Below are 22408 nucleotides of genomic sequence, written 5' to 3' on the forward strand. Positions count from 1 at the left end.
AGATACTAACCTACTGGTACTCACAGATTATGTTTCCAAATCTTTAGATAAGGGCTACCAAGTAGATTGCTCATATAATGATTTCTCGAAGGCATTTGATACCGTAAACCATGACATATTATTAAATAAATTGTCAACTATAGGTTTTTCTTTACGGTTTCTCATATTCTTTGCAAGCTATTTTACTGGAAGAAAGCAATTTGTATCTCATGGAATATTCATGTCAAAATTATTCCTTGTACTCTCAGGCGTTCCACAGGGCTCTAATTTAGGACCGCTCCTCTTTCTAATTTTTATTAACGATATTACAGAAAATATTCTGCATTCCAGGTCACTTCTTTTTGCTGATGACCTAAAACTATTCTTGGAAATTAAAACTTTAGAAGACTGCATTCGACTCCAATCGGACATTAATAGAATTGTTGACTGGAGTAAACGGAATCGGATCGAATTCAATATTTCTAAATGTTTCATTCTTTCTTTCACAAGGGCACGTCATACTTGGTTTTACCGGTATACCATGAATGCCCGAAGTTTAAAACGTGTCTCCACTATGAAAGATCTTGGCATCATGTTTGATAGTAGGCTGACATTTCATGCTCATATCGAAATGACGTGTAGTGCTTCACTGAAAATGCTGGGCCTCGTCCTACGCACTGCGATGAATTTTAGAGACACCCGGGTTCTCCAAGTGCTATACATTGCGTTGGTTAGGAGTAGGCTTGAGAGTGGGTCGGTGGTTTGGAGCCCACATCAGGTGAAGTATTCCCTCATGTTGGAGAGAGTGCAGAAGAAATTTCTGAGATTCCTCTACCTGAGGGAGTATGGCTACTACCCGTGGCTCTATCCTACTGACTTTCTCTTGGGCATGCTCGGTATGAACCATCTACGGGTCAGAAGAGATGTGCATATTGTATCACACTTCTTCAAACTGATTCGTGGATGGTTAGTAAATCCGACTATCATGGAGAGTATTAGTCTCTATGTTCCTGATGGTTATCTCCGTCACCGACAGCATAGACTGTTTTATCTCCCGGCCTGCAGGACTAACTTGCCAATGGTCATGCCGGTGGGGAGAGCAGTCTTGCTGTTGAACAGAATTAATTCGGATATCGACATATTTAGCATCGGTGAAGCTGCCTTTAAAAGGCAAGCTCTATTGATGCTGGTATAGTTTATACACCGCTAACTATTATGTAATACAATTTTACAAATATACTTAAAAACGAAATAAAATGTAATTTTGTAATGTTTTTAAAGGAATAAACAAATTGAATTGAATTGAATTGAAAATGAGAGCCGGGAAGAATGTCCTTCGCGCAGGTGAGGTGCGCGGATTATCACTCGTTGAGCACCTTGTTAACTGATGGCTGGATGATGACTGACTGACTGACTTCTTCATGCTGTCGCTTTTTAAAAGGTGAAGAAGCTTCTGGTACAATTTGGTTGCTATGTAAAATTTTCCAAACAAATAAATAAAAAATAAAAGAACATCCAAGAAGCTTGTTTGGAACAATCGAGACTTCTAGAATTTCGTTCAAATGAAGTAGTTGCGTACCACTACAGATCTAATACGCCTAAATTTTTAATGAGAGAGCTATGTATAATGCCAGTAGCCGAAATAACGAATGGTAATATTGTTTATTATTGTTTTTTTAATTAACGGCTCAAGTGTCATTTATACACATGCATGTTATTGACGGTCATAGTAAAATATGGAATTAAAGTCAAATGTTATAAGATTAACAATGCCCTCTGATCCAAATGTGTCGACTGTATAATAAGATTGAGTGTGCTGAAGTAGATATTTTCGTCGATACTAAATAATATGTATATATACTGCTAAATAATATGTTTAGATAATTATATTATGTATCACTGTAACTCTTGTGTCTCTTGTCTCTCCTAGTATTATTTGTCATTTTACTGAACTTATGTATAATTTTATATTATTATTTGTTTGGTTTTTAAATTGTACGTAACCTGTATTTAATTGCATTTTTACCTGTATTGTAGTGAACTGAGTTTTTGTAACTGGATAGTTCTCACGTAAGTGAGAACATCTGTAAAAACCCAGTATAAATAAAGAAAAAAGAATCAATGCAGATTTATATTTCTATAGAATGTATATTAAAAACGGTTCCATGATAACTCAACACAATGACAATTCAACACACTTTTAAAAAGTGATGTAAAATCATTAGAAACGATGATTAAAAAAAAACTACCTAACCTAATCTACTTAACCCAGTTAATACAGTTTTTGTTCCATCACTTTCCATAACTTTATATAACTTTTTAAAGATGTGATGAATTATCATTGTGATGATTTATCCGGTCACCATTAAAAACATCAGCTAACATTGCAAACGAGTTACCAGTGGTGTGTAATGTATTTATAATATAATTATATCCTGAAAACGTAGTTTTTTTTTACAATGATACATACTAGGAAACCTTTGATCTAATGATATTATATTTTTTTACTAAATAAAACAATAATAATACATAATTCCAGTATAATCCCTTTCTGAACACAAAGTCGATGACCTTCATTTTCACTTTTAAGTATAGCAAAAAAGGAGGCGGGTGTGGGTACCGTCGCCCCAGGAACCATTTACTGGATAACCAACAACCCTGCTATAGGTCATCCGAAATGGTTTGTTACGTTTTGTGACTTAATGCTGTCCAAAACGAAGCTAAAGAAGTAAGTAGCGCAACACGGCATAATACCCCAAAAAATCACTAAAAAGCAGATATTTTATTTTATCATATTTTGAATATGCTTTATTTATATTTTTTATACCTTGGTTGTGCCGTTGATATTTTAAGCCAAACATCGTCTTTATCTTTGTTTTCTGTGAACTGTTTGACCTCAGCTTTTTTCGGTTTTTGACCAACAACTAATAAGGCGCTCATCAAGCAGTTAACAACTTTACTGATAATTGTCTAATATCATATTTATATATTCATAAATTTGAGACAATCCAATACCCCAAATTAAATCTCTAAAATAAAGTGGGAATCTTAACGACATAAGCGAAGAAGCTAATTAACTAAGTAACCATCACGCCGTTTTCCGCAGGGGTAGGCAGAGAGGACGGATCGCCAAACAACTCGGTCACACCACACACTTCTCTCCTCATTCACATTCATACATCGTGTCATCCATAGTCTTCTATTATTCTGACTCTTGACATGGCCCGACTCGAGTATCTGATTCACTTGGTCGTGCCATGTCTTCCTCGGGCGTCCACGACTTCTGCTACCATTCGCATTTGCATCATATATCCTCCTTACACTCCTATCTTCGCTCATTCGCTCTACGTGCCCAAACAATCTAAGCGTCCCTTTCTTAAACTTACTCATTACGCTTACATCAGCCTTGCACTCTTTGCGGATCTCCACATTCCTCACACGATCAAACATGGTTTTACCACACATATGCCTCAAGGATTTCATTTCAACAGCATTTAATCTACTTTCATCCTTTCTTTGCCAGTTCCATGCCTCACTTCCATACATCAAGGTAGGTACCAGCACTCCGTTGTGGACTGCTAACTTCGCTTCTTTGGACAATTTTTTGTTAGCGCCTACGGCGTTCAGTCCTCCATTAACGGAATTACCTGCATTTACCCTTCTTTCAATATCTCTGTCAGCCTTCCCATCTCTCTAGAACATACTTCCTAAATACACAAACTCATCCACCTGCTCCAAGTATTCCTCATTCACAATTATTTTGCACACTGTTTTCGTACTCTCTCTTTCAAACACCATTACTTTAGACTTACTTACATTTATCATTAACTCATTCTTCATGCATACTTCGTTCATCCTAGACACGAGAGAGTGTAGATCATCTATACTATTAGCAATCAGCACCGCATCATCAGCATACAACAGGCAACATACTTCAAATTCGCGCCCAATCCCACCTCTTTTAATTCTTGCATACAATTATCCATGTATAGATTGAATAACCACGGTGACATTACGCAGCCTTGTTTAACACCTTTTGTGATATCAAACCACCCCGTAAAACCACCGTTTACCCTAACACATGCAACGCTTCCCTCATACAGAGACGCGATTGCCTGAGTCAGATATGTATTCACTCCATACTTGGACAACACCTTCCATAGCTTTTTCCTGTCGACTCGGTCGTATGCTTTTTGTAGATCTACAAAGGAACAGAAAAGTTTCTGGTTTTTTGCCAGAAACTTCTCAGTGAGCATACGCAATGAGAAGATCTGGTCCATGCACCCCCTTCCACTCATAAAAGCACCTTGCACATCCCATATTTTATCCTTTGCCAAGAAGCCATGCGCAAAAATATATATTTTATAAAATTTTAGAGCCTTTTTACAAAAAATCTTTCATCTTAAATATTAATAACGTATATCCTTAGGGATAGCTCTGAAACTATGTATACATATTATCGTTAATCATAATGTCTCGATCTTCGAGAAAACCACCGTTATTTGTGTATTTTGTCGCCTTAAGATACACTAAATATTATGAGAGTTCCAAGGGTACAGGTAAACAGTAGTAAATATGTATGAGAGTCCCGATTGTATAGGTATAGAGTAGTAAATATATGAGAGTCCCAATAGCATAGGTATAGATTAGTATATCGGGACTCTCATATACAGGGTGTATCGGCACGTACCCGACAAACTTTAACCAGCTATTCCTTAGCACATTTGGAGTAAAAAATGTTATGGGCACTTTTCTGTACGGTAACATTTTTTTTCTTTTAAAAATAAATAAAATTTCCACACTCCGTTACTGCCCCCAGTATAGGGGTAAAGTACTTGGCAACGCCGCGCTACTGTCATCTCTTTCACACGTATTCTGTCTCAAGTCCCGTGTAGGCTGTTATAAGCAAGTGTGTCGAAAACCATCTTCGCTCTTTCCTACACACTAAATAATAATAGTTAAAAATGAGACGAATGATGCCATACCATTGTTATTGTAAAAGCGCGCCAATACGTAAGTATACAACGAAACTCGAATAAGAATTGCCAGGTGGGTTTTTTAATCGCTTTAATCTGACTTCAAACAATAATTAAACACGTAAAAATTTATTCAAATATTTCCAAGTATTATTTAATATAATATTACAGTACAGTACTTTGAACCTTCGCAATAAATTTATTTGATTTTAAGTTTAGTTTGTAGAACTCCATTTCAATTTAGAGATTTTTTAAAATTTTTAACAGTCTTATTATTAAATTTATAAAAACAGTGTGTTTATAAACAAGTTCTGCTATTTGTAATTATTATTACGCGTGACAGCTGTTTCACCTTCTGACATTATCAAACTGTGGTGAAGCCACTTACAGACGACGTAAGTGATAACTTTCTATTTTTATTATCCTGGCTTTATTGATTTCCGATTAAAGTGTCGTAAATTATTATTTGCTAATTCCTATTATTGCATTGTTTAAAATTTCACTTAATGTCGTTGGTATTTCCAACTGATGACTCAGGGGTTTATTTCCCTGAATAATTAAGTATTTTGGGGTCTAATTATCATGCATTTCATTACATCCGATATATCTACACAATTTTTATGTTGAATTGGGGAAAGTTTTATGGCTAAGGGAAGGAGTGGAAGGTGAGGAAGTACCTGGATATTCAGATCTGGTCACCAAATACGGCTAGTCATTTCAAGCAACGTTTAAATTCTGAACCTGGATAATCAGATCTGGTCACCAAATACGGCTAGTCATTTCAAGCAACGTTTAAATTCTGAATTAATTAATCAATTACGAATTACAAATGACTCAGGGGTATATTTCCCTGAATAAGTAAGTATTTTGGGGTATAATTATCATGCATTTCATTACATCCGATATATCTACACAATTTTATGTTGAATTCGGGAAAGTTTTATGGCTAAGGGAAGGAGTGGAAGGTGAGGAAGTACCTGGATATTCAGATCTGGTCACCAAATATGGCTAGTCATTTCAAGCAACGTTTAAATTCTGAATTAATTAATCAATTACGAAAAAGCGTGGGGTTAAGAATATTTTTTTAAATTATAGTTGTAATTTATTGTCGAGTTTTTAAAAAATTTGCGATGTTTTAAATAAAATTTAATAATTATTATGTAAATAACTTAGCTATCTGGCAGCATTCATTTGCAGATGTAATTCTGGAAGGCTTTTAACATAAGCAATAATATTCATAAATCACATTCCGCGAAGTTGTAACTAAATTTATTTAAAAAATATACGTTGTAGGATAGCCTAGCAAGTAACATTTTGACAGAGCACTTACGGTGATTTAAAAAACAACGGCGCTGTTCAAATAATCCAATTATTATTATTGATAAGTACCTAAGTGAGGAAAATTGTTTTTAAAAGTGCTCAGAATTATTGGACTTCGATTATAAATTCAGGAAACCTACTAATTAGTTTCTTAGTTTCAAAATTAGACTATTTAATACGTGAAACGCGTAAGAGGTGAAACCAGAGCATTCCAGAGGTGAAACAATTTAGATACAAAAATAAAACTGATATGTACAATACAAGAAGACAATCAGTGATTCGCATACGAAAAATGTGAATAATCATTATTGTTAAATAAAATATTTATTTTCTGGTACTGGATTATGTAATACGGGCTTCGTTCGCAGCGGCACGCGAGTTGCGACGTTGCTTTCAAATTTTGACAAAGGATAAAACAGTGGTGACATGTGGTGAAAATATGTTTAGTTAATTTTTTACTAAAAAAAACGTTACCGGACAGCAAAGTGCACATAACATTTTTTACTCCAAATGTGCTAAGGAATAGCTGGTTAAAGTTTGTCGGGTTAGTGCCGATACACCCTGTATATATTTTTTTTTTAAAGAAAGACAAACACAAAGAGGCGATTACTCATATTATGAGGAAATTGAACAAACTTTAAACCTATCTTCATTAGAAAAACGTTGAAAAGACTCCGATCTAATTTGCATATTTAAAATAATCAACAGTATAACCGACTCACCTGAACTGCTACAACTCATTCAATTCAACACCCCATCACGTAGACTCCGAAATAATGAATTGTTGTTCCTCATTCACCACTCAACTAACTATGGGTACCATTCTTCTTTGTCCAGAATGTCGAGACTTGTAAACTCAAGTCAGAGCATTGAATTTTTTGGTGTAAGTCTAAATGACTTTCAAAAAGCGATACGTAATGTGTAATTTTTCACAACTTAATCGTTATTGATGCTCTGACTTGTAGTTATTTTCTATATGTACATTTTCTATTTTACATTGTCTTTGCCCTTCACACTCATGTACTCTCCATTCACTGTCATCTATGTTTTCTTATTCGTGTCAATATTATGGTTTTAGTGGACATATTGTCCGTAAATTAATAAATAAATAAATTCCCGGGTTACGAATAACCTGACAATATTTGAAAATCTCCTACTACCACCACAGAAAGCTGAAAATGTTGCTTGTGTTGTGATGGAGGACTTAGCCAGCCGAGGAATTGAACACACTACGCCTGGGTGAGACCCGAGGTAGGTATATGTCCCGATAGTATAGGTATAGAGTAGTATATATATATAAGATCCCCAACAGTCTAGGTATAGAGTAGTGAAATATATATAGAAATTATAGCCGCTTTTTATACCAATAATAACCTAGGTAAACGTTTGATTAACTCAAAGAATAAAGAAAATAGTTTAAGCCATTCTGGCATCTATAAACTTAAATGTAATGATTGCGAAGCATTTTACATTGGTAAAACTGCAAGAAATGTTCAACGCGGGTAGTTGAGCACTTAGTAGATGCACAACATAGGTTTTTCGGAATTTGCAACACATTTAATAGATACAGATCACTCATTTGATAAGCCTTCAGGTATAGATGTATTACATAGAAACGGGATAGGTCTACGCCTCAACAATTTAGAAGCTCTTGAAATTAAAAAAATCCCTTAAGGTTAAACGCAACGCTCGTTGTATTCTACGTGTTCACAGATGGCGTTAATTAATTAATTTTGTTTAAATACGCTTTTGCAAGGTATTGCTTTACAATATTAAGACAAATCATTTGTTTGCGCCCGTATATACGCAATATGAATATGAATCAATAGTTTTGTTCGTTTAAAGACTTAATTCTTTCGAGAAAGGCACACAAATACAATATTTTACCCATGATTCAATCCAATATTGTATTTGTATGCCTTTCTCGATAAAATTGAGTTTTTATATGGACAAAACTATTTATTTATATTCATATTGCGTATATGAGGGCGCAAACAAATAATTTGTCTTAATACTGTAAAGCAATACCTTGCAAAAGCGTATTTAAACAAAATTAATTAATTAACGCCATCTGTGAACACGTAGAATACAACGAGCGTTGCGTTTAACCTTAAAGTCAATAAAACCAATTTATTAAATAAACAATTAGATTCAACAAACAGCCCCATTTTAAATATATTCCCTTCCCTGCACCTATGTTTACCCCCTCTCTCTTACCTAAATCTTCCACCCCCACCAAAGTTGATGTTCTCTCTCCCTCTTCTAGCTTAACTGTAAGTACCCATTCACCTCTGTAATTAATTTAATATGTTTTTATCAACCCTGATGAAGGTTCGGGTTGAACTGAAACCGGTTGGTTATAAATATATACAATAAAGTGGTATTCAAACAAAGTTATTTTATTTTAATTATTAAGGTTAGATTATATCGTTTATGAAAGGTTCTCGCCTTTGCTATTTGTTTGTGATTAAATTGTGTCGGCAAAGACGATTCCTGTTTTGCGGCCTTTTGAATTTGAAGGTTCTCAACAATCTTTTGTCATATAAAAGGTTGGGTTTCCTTAAAAACTCTTTTTTGCTCAAAAACAACCAATGGTTTCACCTTTCCTATAGAACCACAGGAACTAGCCTGTATTTAGAGTATTTACTGTAAAAAGTGCCTAGTCATATCATGTGATAGTGGATATTTATTGTTAAATAAAGTGATTCAGTTTGCTCTCAATAACGGAGTTTAATTAAAAGGACCCTAATTTATAACAGCTATTAGCGTTACGGGCGTCATACCCAAATTCACACCGTTAAATAAATTGCGATTTTAAAACGTTTTTTTAATTCACTTATTTATTATAGTAATTAAAAAAAAAAAAATAATTTGAGCTTTTACCTGTAACCCCAGTTCAATGAACTCTAGACCTTGGATATGCTTTGAATTTAAGTGTTATTTTCAAAACTAACAATTAACGGCCTCCGTGGTCGAGGGGTAAGGCTCTCGGCTAGTAAGCTGGAGTTCGCGGATTCAAATTCCGGTGCGCGCAAGAAAAAATAATTTTATTGATTACTTTGTGATATTTCACAAATTACTAATTTAAAAATAATTTACAGTATATTTGCGGCAGGTTCCAGAGTGGAAGATACTCCCAGTATCGCCCTGGTGTAAGACCACCATTCAGAAATGAAACGTTGCCTGGAATGGTTTTGACCGTATTTGGTGACCAGATCTGAAGAACCAGGTACTTCCCCACCTTCCTTTTCCCTATCTCCTTCCCTTCATCCTCAGCCTCACAACATACCTTAATTGGGGATGCCATAGTGTGACTGGCTACAAACATTTGGGACTCTTGTGCGGTTTATCAAAAAAATAAAAATTATATTCGTACAAATGATTAATTAGGTCACAAAATTGTTGTAATTAATTAATCATTCTGTATCTGAAATGCGTATTTATTTTGTTCAAATTTTTGAAAGATTCAAGTCGTAATTTTTCAAGTTTACTATCGGTTTTTATTCGAAATGTTAATCGCTGATCATCTACAAAATTAACAATATTTGTTTATGAGAATCAATGATCCTATTTATTAAATACTTTTGCTTCACAAATTCTAAATTAATAATATTACGTTATTTTTCACACGTCTATGATAGTTATTAGTAAAATATCAAAATTCAACACCTTTAGTGCATCGATCAGATAGAAGCTTAACGAAGATACATTTTTAACGATGTCCTTTATTTATGAAAATACTCCACTGTCCAGTGCCATAAGGACAATTGGGTCCCCGATTCGGGGTGTCGCTGAAGAAAGCTGGAAGGAAAAGGAGGTGTTGCCGCAACTATGCATACCTACTAACATGTTTGATTGCGTTCCCTTACCAATTACCTATCCTGTTCTGACAACAACAATCTAAAACCTGTTGAGTACATACGTACCTCAGTGATAATTTATCATTACCTTGTACTTTACTAAGACAATCCGTGAACAGTGTCCTCTAAGTGATCCTCGGAGTGTATTAATATAGAGTCTGCTAAGAAAACCAATAAGGTTTATAATATGTACTCTACTAATACAAGCCGAGCAGTCCTGTTTACTTGTAGTAATTAACTTTAAATCATTCTGATGAACTATTTACTAGTAGTAATTAACTTGAAATCAAGTGTTCTTTTTTATAAAATTGTCGTGTGCAGCGGAATTCGGCAACTTTAAAATCTTAATATAAGTTTCAAAATAAACACAAAAAATCTTTTAAAATGTTACATTATATTTCTTAGGTTTGTTCCATGGAGACGTCATGGTCATTTGTCAACAAGTCTACAATAACACTTATTTATATATATCAAACAACGAACAGATCATCAATAAAACATTATCATACAAGATTGCCAGCTCGGTCTTTGAACAATTTACTACCAGTACTGTACCTACCTACTATTATTTCGTACCTAATAAGTACATTTTTATTTTAATATGTTATTTTTTGTAAGTTTAATAACTATTATATTATTTAAGTTATATTTTTTTTATTTTTTAGTTTGTATTTAAATTTTTATTTTCTTAATTATATAGTGTTATCAAATTTATCATCTAGTTTTATAGCTATTTGTTAATTTTTAGCTACATCAACTAGTGAAATTTTACAACCTATAAACCATAAAGACTCACAACCTTCCCCAACTCAAACACGAGAAATAATTTCTCAATTGAGTTGGGCAATTTTATGTTAAAAATTTCTAATTTTTTCGCAATCAGCCTCGAAATATTTACATTTGTAAATTATTGTAATGTGTTTGTATATTCAATAAAAAAAAATAAAAAATAAAAAACAAAAATTCCAAACCCACCTGTAAGCAGAGTAACTGCCGCAAAAACAAGTAACTTAAACATGTTGTTATTTTTAATGTTTTTCATTGCACTGAAATTATTTAACTTCAACTTTTAAAAACAGCACTCTTCAAGAACGGTTGACATTATCAAACAAACTTCCCACAGGTAAAAAAGTTATGATATTATATATCTTCAGCTCGACATTAGTTCGTAGCTTGAGAAATTGCCTGTTCTAAGGAAATGCCAAATGAAATATGTTGTAAAAACTATCTAATTATGTGAATAAATTTTATGTCGATGACACAATTGAAATTATTTTTAATCACAGTTTTAATGATAAGGTATAAAGAAAACCGCGTGTTTGTACCGCGATGGTACTATGTACGTATTCCAACTTGCTCCAACTAGTACTGCATTAGGTGCCGCGCGGTGAAGAGGAAAAATTGATATTTAATCTTGAATCTTAGTACGGTAATTAATTATGTATGTACAGTAGGGTGTCCCAGGACATAAGGAAGAATTTTTTTTTCATGAATTTAAATATTCATACCCTCTTATTTTATTCCATTTGATCCCAATAACTCATATATTAAATATTATTTTGATTAAACACCGGCAACCCGTGCCGACTTGATGCCAAAAATATGGTACAGAGTTAATATGGAAGGATTTTCAACTTTCATTTTTGTCGGATAAATAAAATTTAAAAATGCACAAATGTTCAATTATGTAGTATTTTATATTTAAAAATGGTTTATTGATTCAATTTTTTCTTCATAGTTTGTTTTTTACAGTCAGGATAAATCTTCCGGTGTTCCCGAACGCATCGTAACAAAAAATATTTTTGTTCCTCTTCGACCGTGAGATTAAGCCATGAAAATGTTGCATTAACTTAACAGTTCTTTCAGCTGTATCATTCACTACCCTCAGCGGCGACACCTTCTTTCTGACTTCTTGATACGAAGCATTATTTGACCACATCGTAGGGAATTCGTTAAGAAAACTGACATCTGTTTTCAGAAGATCAAAAAAATACTTGCTCTTGACTGAAATGAAGTCGTTAATATTTTTCTCTGAAACAAAAGTCACTAAATTATGATATGAACAAAAACCTCAATACAAAACATAATTTAAACTACTTAATAAACTTACCATACAATTTACCATCAAGATCTTCCTTCGATGGGATGTAACGTTTGTCATAGGTTGATAAATTATTTTTTTTGATATTTCGAGCATTTTTATTTTAGTTGTTTGATCCACAGCGTCGTCAAACAGCGATAAAATAGATCCTTCATCGGTCAAATACCATAACTGCTTACTGAACAGAAATAAAGCTGCCATTGAGATGTTTTCATCAATTTTTTCTTAAGCCTTCATCGATTTCAAAAATTCCTGGTAAGGTGCTTTAACTGCTATAATACATTGTAACCATGGCTTGACATAGGATGTTACTATGAACAGGCAAACGTCTAAAAGTGCTGCCTTATCCTTACCGGTAATTTCAAATTAATGATATTTTCAAGGAATAAAGCGCCTTTGCCATCCATCGAGCACCTGGAGGCCGAATCTTAAATTTTCTCGCTGTATCTCCTCCTAAAACTATCACACAGAGCTCTAAAAACTCTCAATAGTCATCTCCAAGTATTTTTGTTGTCAGTGCAGTACGGTAAAAGTCAAGCAAATCATAGATTTCGGAAGCGGTTAGGTGCAATGTAAGATTTTCTCTGTAGCACTGAATTTTATCGGGATCAACATTTTTACAGTTATCTCGAAACTTTTTGAAGAGTGGTATGTCAAGGCTTGTAGTCACTTGACTGATTTTTACTTCAAACACAGCTTTTAATACCAACTATGGCTATATTTGGTATATATTGACAGTTAAATTCATTTTCCAGATATTGTAGAACAAAACTTCAAGAACTTGTCCATTAGATGGCAGTTTAGAACCCGATATTTGGTGTTTTACGACTCCTATTAAAAATATACTCTTTTTAGAAGTGCGTAAATCTAACAACATCTTGCCTGAACGAGTGATTTTCGTTTACTAACAAAATAGCAAGTTACTACAAGCTCATCAACACGTTTGCTCGCTGGCGTCTTAATGTACAAGTACTGACATCTTTCGATGCAAGTCGGCACGGGTTGCTGTTGTCCAAAGTAAACGATTTTTTTAAAGTGTTTTGTCATTATTAAAACAAAATTAGAGGGTATGCGTTCAAAAATAACAACTTTAATTTTTTTGGGACACCCTAATGTACAGTGTTGCTGAGATGCCTGAAATTCACAATAAAAATACTTTCTCACAATGACTAGATATAAATTTTACAGAAAAAGTACGTTCGATGATCAGATGATCTTGTCTAAACCAATAAAAATGTATGCGAGAGGCTCATTAACCTTGACAAAACACAATAATATCTGTAAAGTTTTTATAGTAAGGGGTTCTTAATACAATCATTGAAAAGCTTTCGGATTCCACTAGGTAATACTAAAAGTCTGGAAATTCTACCGTATTATGTAGGTACTAATTGCCCATAGTACTAATGGAGACTCGTAATTATACCGAGTCATTGGACATCTTCAATTGATCACTTATCAAATACGAAAGTTTGTAACTGAGGCAGTTCAGCTACAGTTGCGCAGGTTCATTGCGGGTGCAATGAAAATTGAGTTGCCTAGTAATGCAGGGATTAGCAAGGAAGGGGCGGGAACTGCAACTCCTTGGTCCTCTGCTTGCTTCTCAATGCCTCTAATAATTGTCTTTCAAACACATTTGATATAATTATACATGCGGAGGGTTTCATGATATGCACGATCATTTTGCGGGTTTTCCAAAAGCGGCATTTACCGGCAGACCTTTAGTTGTATTCGACCAAAATTCGAACATTTAGGTTGCGTTCAACAAACGAACACTGAGGTTTGTCTGTGGTGGGAATTTAGGGAGTTTCAATGGAAGGAAAAAGGAACGCATATTTTAAGCAATTCAATTACGTACAATTACATTACCTTATTAAATACTTATTAACTTACAAATTAATTTATAGATAGGTACCAAACTAGCGCAACCAAAAGACGTTATTGGGGGTTCAATAAATAAATACATAGAAAATCAGTTTCACATTACACGCAGCAAAATGTTATTTTGTGCTTATTACTTTATTACTCTATTATTACTCTTTTACAAGCCGTTTCGCTCACGTGGTTTTAGGGAGAAATTACAGTACAAAGAATTTTCCTATGGGAATGAAACATAGCTATGCCACTTCCCAGTCCTCCAGTTATCTCAGATAATAAGAAATATACATTATTTATTGTACATAACTGAATTGCTTCATTGACAACATTTTAAATTTGTTTAAAGATAAATTGAAAATGTCCACTGACTTGGAATAATTGTTTCCTTCCATTAGTATTCTGGGCAAAGAGGAATACATATGGTAGTTAGTCCCAGAATTTCTGCACTGAAATAAATCCTGACTTCTAGTAATACGTTGTGGAATCCGGAAGCTTATCAATTCTAGCAATACCGGACTATCAACTAAATCATTTAGAATTTTATATAGAAATACCAAATCAGTGAAAATTCTTTTGTCTGACAATTTGAGCATATTCATGTTATTTAACGTTGTAGTTCAACAAAATTGCTGGAATACCCATTTTTAAATTTATAAAACGTAAGAATTTGTTTTGTATTCTATCAACAGCTTGTAAATATATTTTATAATGTGGGTTCCAGACAGGAGTATTATACTCAAGTTGACTTCTTACATAGGCAAAATGTAACAATTTAATTCACTTTATATTGTTAAAATTTCGGGTTAGCCTAGTTATAAATCCAAAAATTTTAAAGCCCTTATTAGAGATTCCTGTTATGTGGTTAAACAAATGAAAGATTTGATTAAAAAGTGACGCATAAGTCTTTGATTTGTGTTAATGTCTCAAGAGCATTGTTACCAATGTCGTAATCAAAAATCACTGGATTTTTTATTTGAGAAATTTGATAAACTATTTGACATTTTGAGATATTTAAGTAAAATATTGTCTATTTATGGTTATTGTATGATTAGGATTGTGATACCCATAGCGTCTTTAAGCATGACCGTGGACTGTATTTGCTTGGTTTGTGAGCTGTGTCCAGGTGGCTCTCGGCTATTTGGTTGTGTTTCACGGGATGCTTTCTATTAGTTCACGGACGGTTTTCTCGTGGCTTGCAGGCTGTCTCGAAGTGTCCAACGGGCTGTTTTCTCGTGGTTTGCTGGCAGTTTTCTCGTAGCTTATAAGTTGTGTACAAATAGATAGTGGGCTATTTTCGCATGGTTCGCGGAATGTTTTTGATGTCTTGTAGATTATGCTGTGGATCGTGACCCTATTCGCGCGGTTCGCGGCTGTTTTTTCATAGCTTTCCGGTTGTGTCTAAGTGGGCTGTTCGGCTGTTCTGGACTCCTAGAGCCGCCTCTGGTGTATGCATACATATGCTCTCGTTAGGGGACGAAGGTGGTATGTAATTGTCTGGGATATCATCTTTATTGACACTTTTAAAGTAATCATAAAAATAGCTAACCTTTACTTTCATATGAGTACTCTCTTCTTTGAATTGCATTTTTGGATAAGCCTTGTTTATTTTATCTTAAAAATTTGACATTTTTGAAAACTTTTGTATTTTAGAAGGTGTAGAATTTTTGACTCCGTTTATATAATTAATATAAGATTTTTCAACAGTTTTTTTTAATATTGGGTTCTATATGAAATATCGTGTAGTATGTGTAAGTGTGCTTTGTTTACATAAAACTAGGTTAATTAACTCGCTGCCGAATCATGTTGGGAATCTTTCTTCTTTGACAGTGGTACATAGTTTTCAATAGCGCTATTAATAATTGAGAAAAAAAACAGATTTCAATAAATATCATCGTTGTGGTAAAGAAATGACCAGTCTTCATTTTCAAGATATTGTTTCATGTTATGACGGTCAGCTTTGGAAAAATTATAAGCAAATTAGGCAGAATAGTTGTGTCGTCTGGTGAACACTAAATCCAACAGTCGATTATTGGTATTGTAGACAGTGGCGTAGCTAGGTAACCGAGGGCCCTGGGGCAAATTAAAAAATGGGGCCCCACTGCTGTGTAAACTGATTAGGTTTTATCAAATAAAAATATGAAATATACAAACACTTTAAAAATGCTAAGCTACTTTTTGTGCACTGCAGACTGCAGGGCAGGTAATAAAAATATTAATTAGTAACAACATAAATTACAATTAATACTTGGTGTAGGTTTGGCTAATAAAACAAAATAGAGAAGATTCATGGGTTTATTATATAAAGGTCGGGCCTACCAACTGACTAAATAACATTTATATTTACAATTTTTTCCTAGCTTTAGTTTTCGCAAAAGTATCAATGACTTTGTTTAAATCCAGGCTTGATGCGGTTTTGTTTTCAATTGCTATTAGCGATAAATGTCGGAGTCGAGTTTGGCCCATTTTATTTCTTAAATGATTTTTTATTATTTTTAATTTGCTAAATGACCTTTCAGCTGCAGAAGTGACAGGAGTTGTAAAGAATGATAACATTGCTGTAAATACTTCCGTTAAGTCGCATTCTAGCACTCCATATTTGCTCATTATTTCCTTACATAATTGGTGAACAGTCCATGCTTGAGTTAGTTGAGTTAAAACTAGATGGTAAATATTAATAAATTGAAGTGAAAAACTAGGGCGTATTATATCTGAATATTTTCTTTGGAATTCGTCACACTTTTGTAATAAAGTTGCTTCATCAACATGTAATAAAAATGTTGGTGTTAGAAAATCGAATATATGACAGACTGAACTCATACCAATAAAACGTGTATCTAATTGAGATATTACTATGTCTAGTACATTATTAAAAATCTCAATTTTAAATATTTTTCTCGGTTTGGAAATCGGTGATCAGTAGCTAATTAATCAAAATGTTTTTTTAACTTTTCTTTGCCTTTTTTCTTGAAAATGGATATCAATACCATATTTTCTTGCAGTTTCACTGGCTTTGCACTTGAATAATTCGAAATCATTTCTATAAATTTGCAATTTTGCTTTGGTCTCTGCTAAACTGTAATGGACCTGTTTGGGGTAAAGGAACGTAAAGAATTTTTTTTTTTCATAAATTAAAATACGTTCAGAGAATAGGGAGAAACGAACAGACTATGGACATCTCTGGGACATACTAGAAGCTTTATTATAGAAACCTACGTCGGTAATAGGTGTTAACCACGTAATAATTGAAAAGAGGCGTGATGGAGCTCAACGAATCAGATCATTCCCAAAATCAATTAAATAATTTTTCGCCAATCACGGAGACTAAGGGCGGTCTAAAGACACGAAACACTCTAGGTTGATTTACTGTTGAGCTAACCTTGGGATCCGGTCTCACGATGCGTGTAAGGGCACTTGGAGAACGACGATAAATTTGCATTCTAAGGTAGAAACGAAGCGATACCCAACCATCGATAACGAAACAGGGGGGTGACGGTTTGGCGAAAGAAGATGGTTTTTTAGAATGTTTTGGTCCAGAAGACATATTACGAGGTGATCCTCATAGAGAGAATTGTTTACGATCGCTGAGGTTCTGAGTGCTATTTCAAGTGTTGACAATGGACACGAATTTTAACTTAAGATGGGATGTTTGGCCGAAATTGCCTAATTATATTAACACGGGGGAGATGCAAGTTGGGTAATTAAGAAAAGACATAAAAGTTAATGGGTCACGAAGTCTTTGATTAACGATCAAAATTTTACGACCTTTTTTGCGCGTAAACAAAGTTACGAGGATAATATATTGAAATTCCTAGATGAAGCGAGAAAATAGTATATGGGTTGGGCTAAAACTAGACGCAAAAAAACTGTAAAAACAGGGATGTACTGGGCGTAGATCACCGAAAAGAAAGGACCAGGAATCGAAAAGAAACCCGAAAGGTAGTTTAGCTCATGATGGAAGAGGTGTCACCGACTCGGGTAGTGGACAGCGATGGATTACGAAAAATTACCAGAAGATATGCGGCGGATATCACGAAAAGAGTCAAAACAGGTAGGCGAAATTACAAAAAACGTGTCGAATCAAATTTTGGAACGAATGCCTACGTATGTCATCACCGAGAGGAAGGTATATGTGTCCTGGGATCACCCACGGATCGTGTAGACACCAATCAAATGCTAGAAGGCAGCACACAAGGAAGGATACTGGATTGCGCAAGCGCTGGACATAATAGGTGAAAAGCTTCCGTTAGTTGGGATAATTTATCGATTATATTATCGATATCAATAGCGAATTTCTCGGAAAGATTTCGAAAGCAACGATATAGAAATGAGCTACACCTAGTCTATAGGCCGGAAATCAACCAATATTACGGACACAACACGCGTACGAGAAAAAATAATCAAATAATTTTGCGCAATAATCTACATCGCCGAAAATCATTTACGGGAGGGCGCCCGGAAGTCAGGTCACCGAGTACACGCCTGTACCCGTCTCGGCAGGGGGGTAGGTGTCTACCTCAACTCGGCAGGCGGGGGCCAAAAATCCTGAAACGGGGTTATGCAATTCTAAACTTAACGGGAAGTGAAACCTTGAATTCATAAAGGCGAAAGTCGCACAAATTTTAAGTCGATTTATTCGAAAAAACATTATTAAATAGCGTTGTTTGGAGGGAATCAGGGCTTTTTTCGTTCTAACTTGGTTGGAGTCGGTCTTCGAGATCTTTGGCGTCGCGACAGTTCTGGCGTGCGATTTTTAAACTAAACTTATAGAGTTTTAAATGTAGTGAAGTTGTGGGTTTTGAAAATCAAGGTATTTTCATGAAGTTAGAGTGCTTTTAATATTAATTGAAATAATTGAAGTGTTTTAAAATTTAATTAGATTCAACCAAAAAAAAAGGGTAGACTCATAATTAGCCAATACTAAATTCACGGGTTGGAGTCTCTTGGTTTGGACTAATATAGAACGATGAAACTCAACTGCAGTAATGTTTAATAATAACGCGTGTGCCATTAGAGGAGGAAAAAAATAGAGAACCATAATAATTATCAAATGACCTGACGAAAACGGCTAAGACAAAGTTCTAAATTTATTGTGAAATTGAAGAGACAGTGTTTTTCTTGCGAGCACGGGAAGGATTTTAACGGTTTACACGATATAAGAATTGAGTGAAAAAATCGAAGTGAACGTGGCAGATAATATATGAAAGGTTCTAGGGAGGGGAAGGGGGTTTTGGGTAGATCTCGGCAAATACTTAGATACTCTAAAATAGTCGATAGGGAGAGATATCTAGACTAGGTACAGTGGAGGCCAACAAATACCTATGCATGTCAACTATCAACTTACGGTTAGGGAGGAAGAGATATTCTATTGAAAGAAATGATCCGCTTAAACATTCCGAAATCTAGTATTCGGTAATTTATGTGCTATCTACGGGGCGGCGTATGAAAGTGGAAATTTTAGCTAGAAAATTAGACCCAATATGGTTATAGTTCCTACTGGCGAGTAGACGGGTGACATAGATAATCGATTTCGAATTTAATACGAACCCTTAACGGCTTAGGGGCTTCTACATCCTACCTACAGCCCCTGGACGTGGATTAATGTACATGTCGTCGATATCCCGACTGGACTGGTAATATTACGATTTTGGGTGAGTGATCTTGCATGAATATATATTTCCAGAACGTTAAAATTGCGACGAAGATGGGGCTGCAACTGATAAAATAGTATCACATTTAGAACTGTTTGCTTGCTTCTAACAGCTGTGTTTAGCACGAGGCCAATGACCCACTTATTTGTAAGCAGTTAGTGGCGACACACGACCCAAAAGGAAAAAAAGGGACCCCATAAATCACTCGACGTCCGTGCCTGACGACAAAAGTCGTACATTCTACCGAGTTGGCAGCCGCGCAGAGGCACCTCGAATCAACATGGAAGCGACTAGCCGCAACCAACTCATGCTCAAAACAAATAAAAAAATCAAATTAATAATATTTGTATAACCTTATATGTTCACTAACAAATTCCCGAATACCTTTGGCCTCGGCTTAGAACTCACCGTTGGAGTATGTTGTTCGTAAGCTGTCTTGAGAAAGCACACAACTTCCTCGGCTCAGAAGATTTTCTACTTTCCTCATCACGCGATTTCGGGGCGTCAACGTTGTATGGAGAATCACGAAGAGTTCGGGAGGTCATCCCTTTTCGCGGGACCGGGTCGGATGAGAGGACACGAGAGGCAGTATGAAAATTAATGTCAAGTTGGAATGTTTGGGCCTTGGTTCGCTGCGAAGGCGTTTAATTGAACGGGCTCCAAGTCTTTCAAAATCGCGTGGAGGGGACGTCGGCGTGATGAACGAGGGTTCAAAATCGGAGGACGAACACATACTAAAGCGGGGTTTACCCGGAGGTTGATGCAACTCGACTGGAAAACCCTCGAGATCCTTTGCAGCAACCTTCGTGAGGTGGATAGTAGGCCTGGCGGCTAGTGGACGTTGAAAGCCTCACCAGAACAAACCTATTTGAAACATGCACGCGTTTAGCATCATGATAAGGGACGCAATGAAAATTCCCCTTTTACAGTCAGTAAAGTAGTCCGTTGGAGGAAGCGGGGCGGGGTGATTTGGGATATTCCAACAGGTGCATTATCTCTCCCTCTGACGTGAGCGGTCCGGAGGTGTCAAGGCGACTATAAGAAGAAGTTAGACCAGACCTCGGGGAAAGCCAGACACGTATTGGTTCTTGGGGTTTTGCATTTGGAAGAATAGCGACCATTTCATTTGGGGCAGTGAGGTGCCGACCCAGTTTGCAAAAAAAAAACCTTTTTTTTCTCGTCATTTAATCCGTTCCCATCTCCTTTTCTCTCGTTTCCACTTCCATCCGCAACACCCAAAGTTTACTAACCACAGCTAAATCCATTTATCTAGTTTCAGTACATCGTTACAGAGGTCGACGAGAGAGTCCCAGTACTTATGCGGAAACAACACACTATTCAACGAAGGGTTTAATAGCCCGTACACAAGAGGGGGGGGGGGTACGGTTCTATGTCACAATCTAGAATTTATAAACACGGGGACATTAGGTAAGGGCGGGGATACAAGGAAATTGTAAAGATATGATATAAGCTGTTAGGTCGATTAGTAATAGGGTCCAGTATTCGAAAGTTAGGTGAGACACGTACTCGTTCCTTGTAGAACTCGCTGAGGGTCGATGGACGTTTTCCCCACGCTTTGGCTAAAAAGAACCGGGAGTTACCACAGAAAGGAGACATTAAATACCTACCACCCCATAGCGGGGGGGCTTCGAATTAACAAATCACACAACGTGAAGTTAAGGGATTTATTGTAGATCAACCCCAAAGCGAAGGCCTTATTTTACTGTGTGTAATATCGCAGGGGCGGGGAATGTTCAGAGTTAGCTAGGCTCAGCACGATATCATTTTGCAAAAGCGAACTGAACGCTGGGGATAAAGAGGTATAAAAACCTCATTCAAGCGAGTTAGGACAATTAAGAGGTCGAGTCAACACATTTTGGTGCCTTGAGAACCAGGAGCCGAGAGTTTTACAAGTTGGGGTGGCTTCATTGACCTTATAAGCGATAGAGGTACGAGTATGGTGTCTCAAGAAAAAAAAAACATGTCAGGAGCGAATAGAAAAAAAATAGGTCGAAACGAATGTGGGTCAGTTGTAAAATAGTCTAGACAGGTGAACAAAAATTAAGCTGGACGCACTGTTAGACTCTAGTGTCACTTATGATTTAATTACTTACGATGGAGACGGCGAGGCGCCGGACAATAGTGGAAAAAAAAAAGGTTACCTACTCTTACGTATCTACAGCCGGTGGTAGATTTATCGCTCTGAACACGGCAGGGATGTCGGTCGGCTGTTTGTTGGGACTCGTGTGGCGCCGTTTTGGGTAAAGTCGCCTCAGGCGCGCCGTACAAATGAATAAAGAGAATTAATACACAATACGGTAGTTAGTAATGAATAATATAAATTGAGTACTTTCACGAGACTAATAATAAAAGGGAAAGGTTACACAGTTAAATGGAAAAAAAAAAACGTAAGCTGATGTTAATCAACATTTCATGAGAAAAAAAAAAGAGAAAATAAATAAATAGACAAGTTAATTACGGAATCTTTATTTGAGTGGAGATTTGTATTAGTTGATATTGCGAAATGTACGCCAACCTTCGATAAGGAAAAAATATACAAATCAGTTAAATGATCATAATTTGAGAAGAGCTCGCATTTAGATGGTGAAACGTAAAGCATCTGACTAGTATTTTGTAGACCGCTTGAAA

The 22408-nt window shown here is 35.6% G+C and overlaps 1 protein-coding gene across 3 annotated transcripts in view; it reads right to left on the reverse strand.

Annotated features, from left to right (window-relative positions):
• The window catches only part of LOC149410007 (modular serine protease-like), a 59866-nt gene extending 48352 nt beyond the window's left edge, over positions 1–11514 (reverse strand). For all 3 annotated transcript variants that reach the window (XM_089648748.1, XM_089648747.1, XM_089648745.1), the window contains exon 1: positions 11111–11514. In XM_089648748.1, the coding sequence (XP_089504874.1) occupies positions 11111–11177 (67 nt within the window). In that variant the 5' untranslated portion in view covers positions 11178–11514. The remainder of the gene's footprint in view (positions 1–11110) is intronic.
• Between the last annotated feature and the right edge of the window lie 10894 nt (positions 11515–22408).

This window comes from Hesperophylax consimilis, chromosome 28, assembly GCF_061612785.1.
Source record: "Hesperophylax consimilis isolate HC1 chromosome 28, BYU_Hcon_1.0, whole genome shotgun sequence".
In the NCBI taxonomy this organism is placed as follows: domain Eukaryota; kingdom Metazoa; phylum Arthropoda; class Insecta; order Trichoptera; family Limnephilidae; genus Hesperophylax; species Hesperophylax consimilis.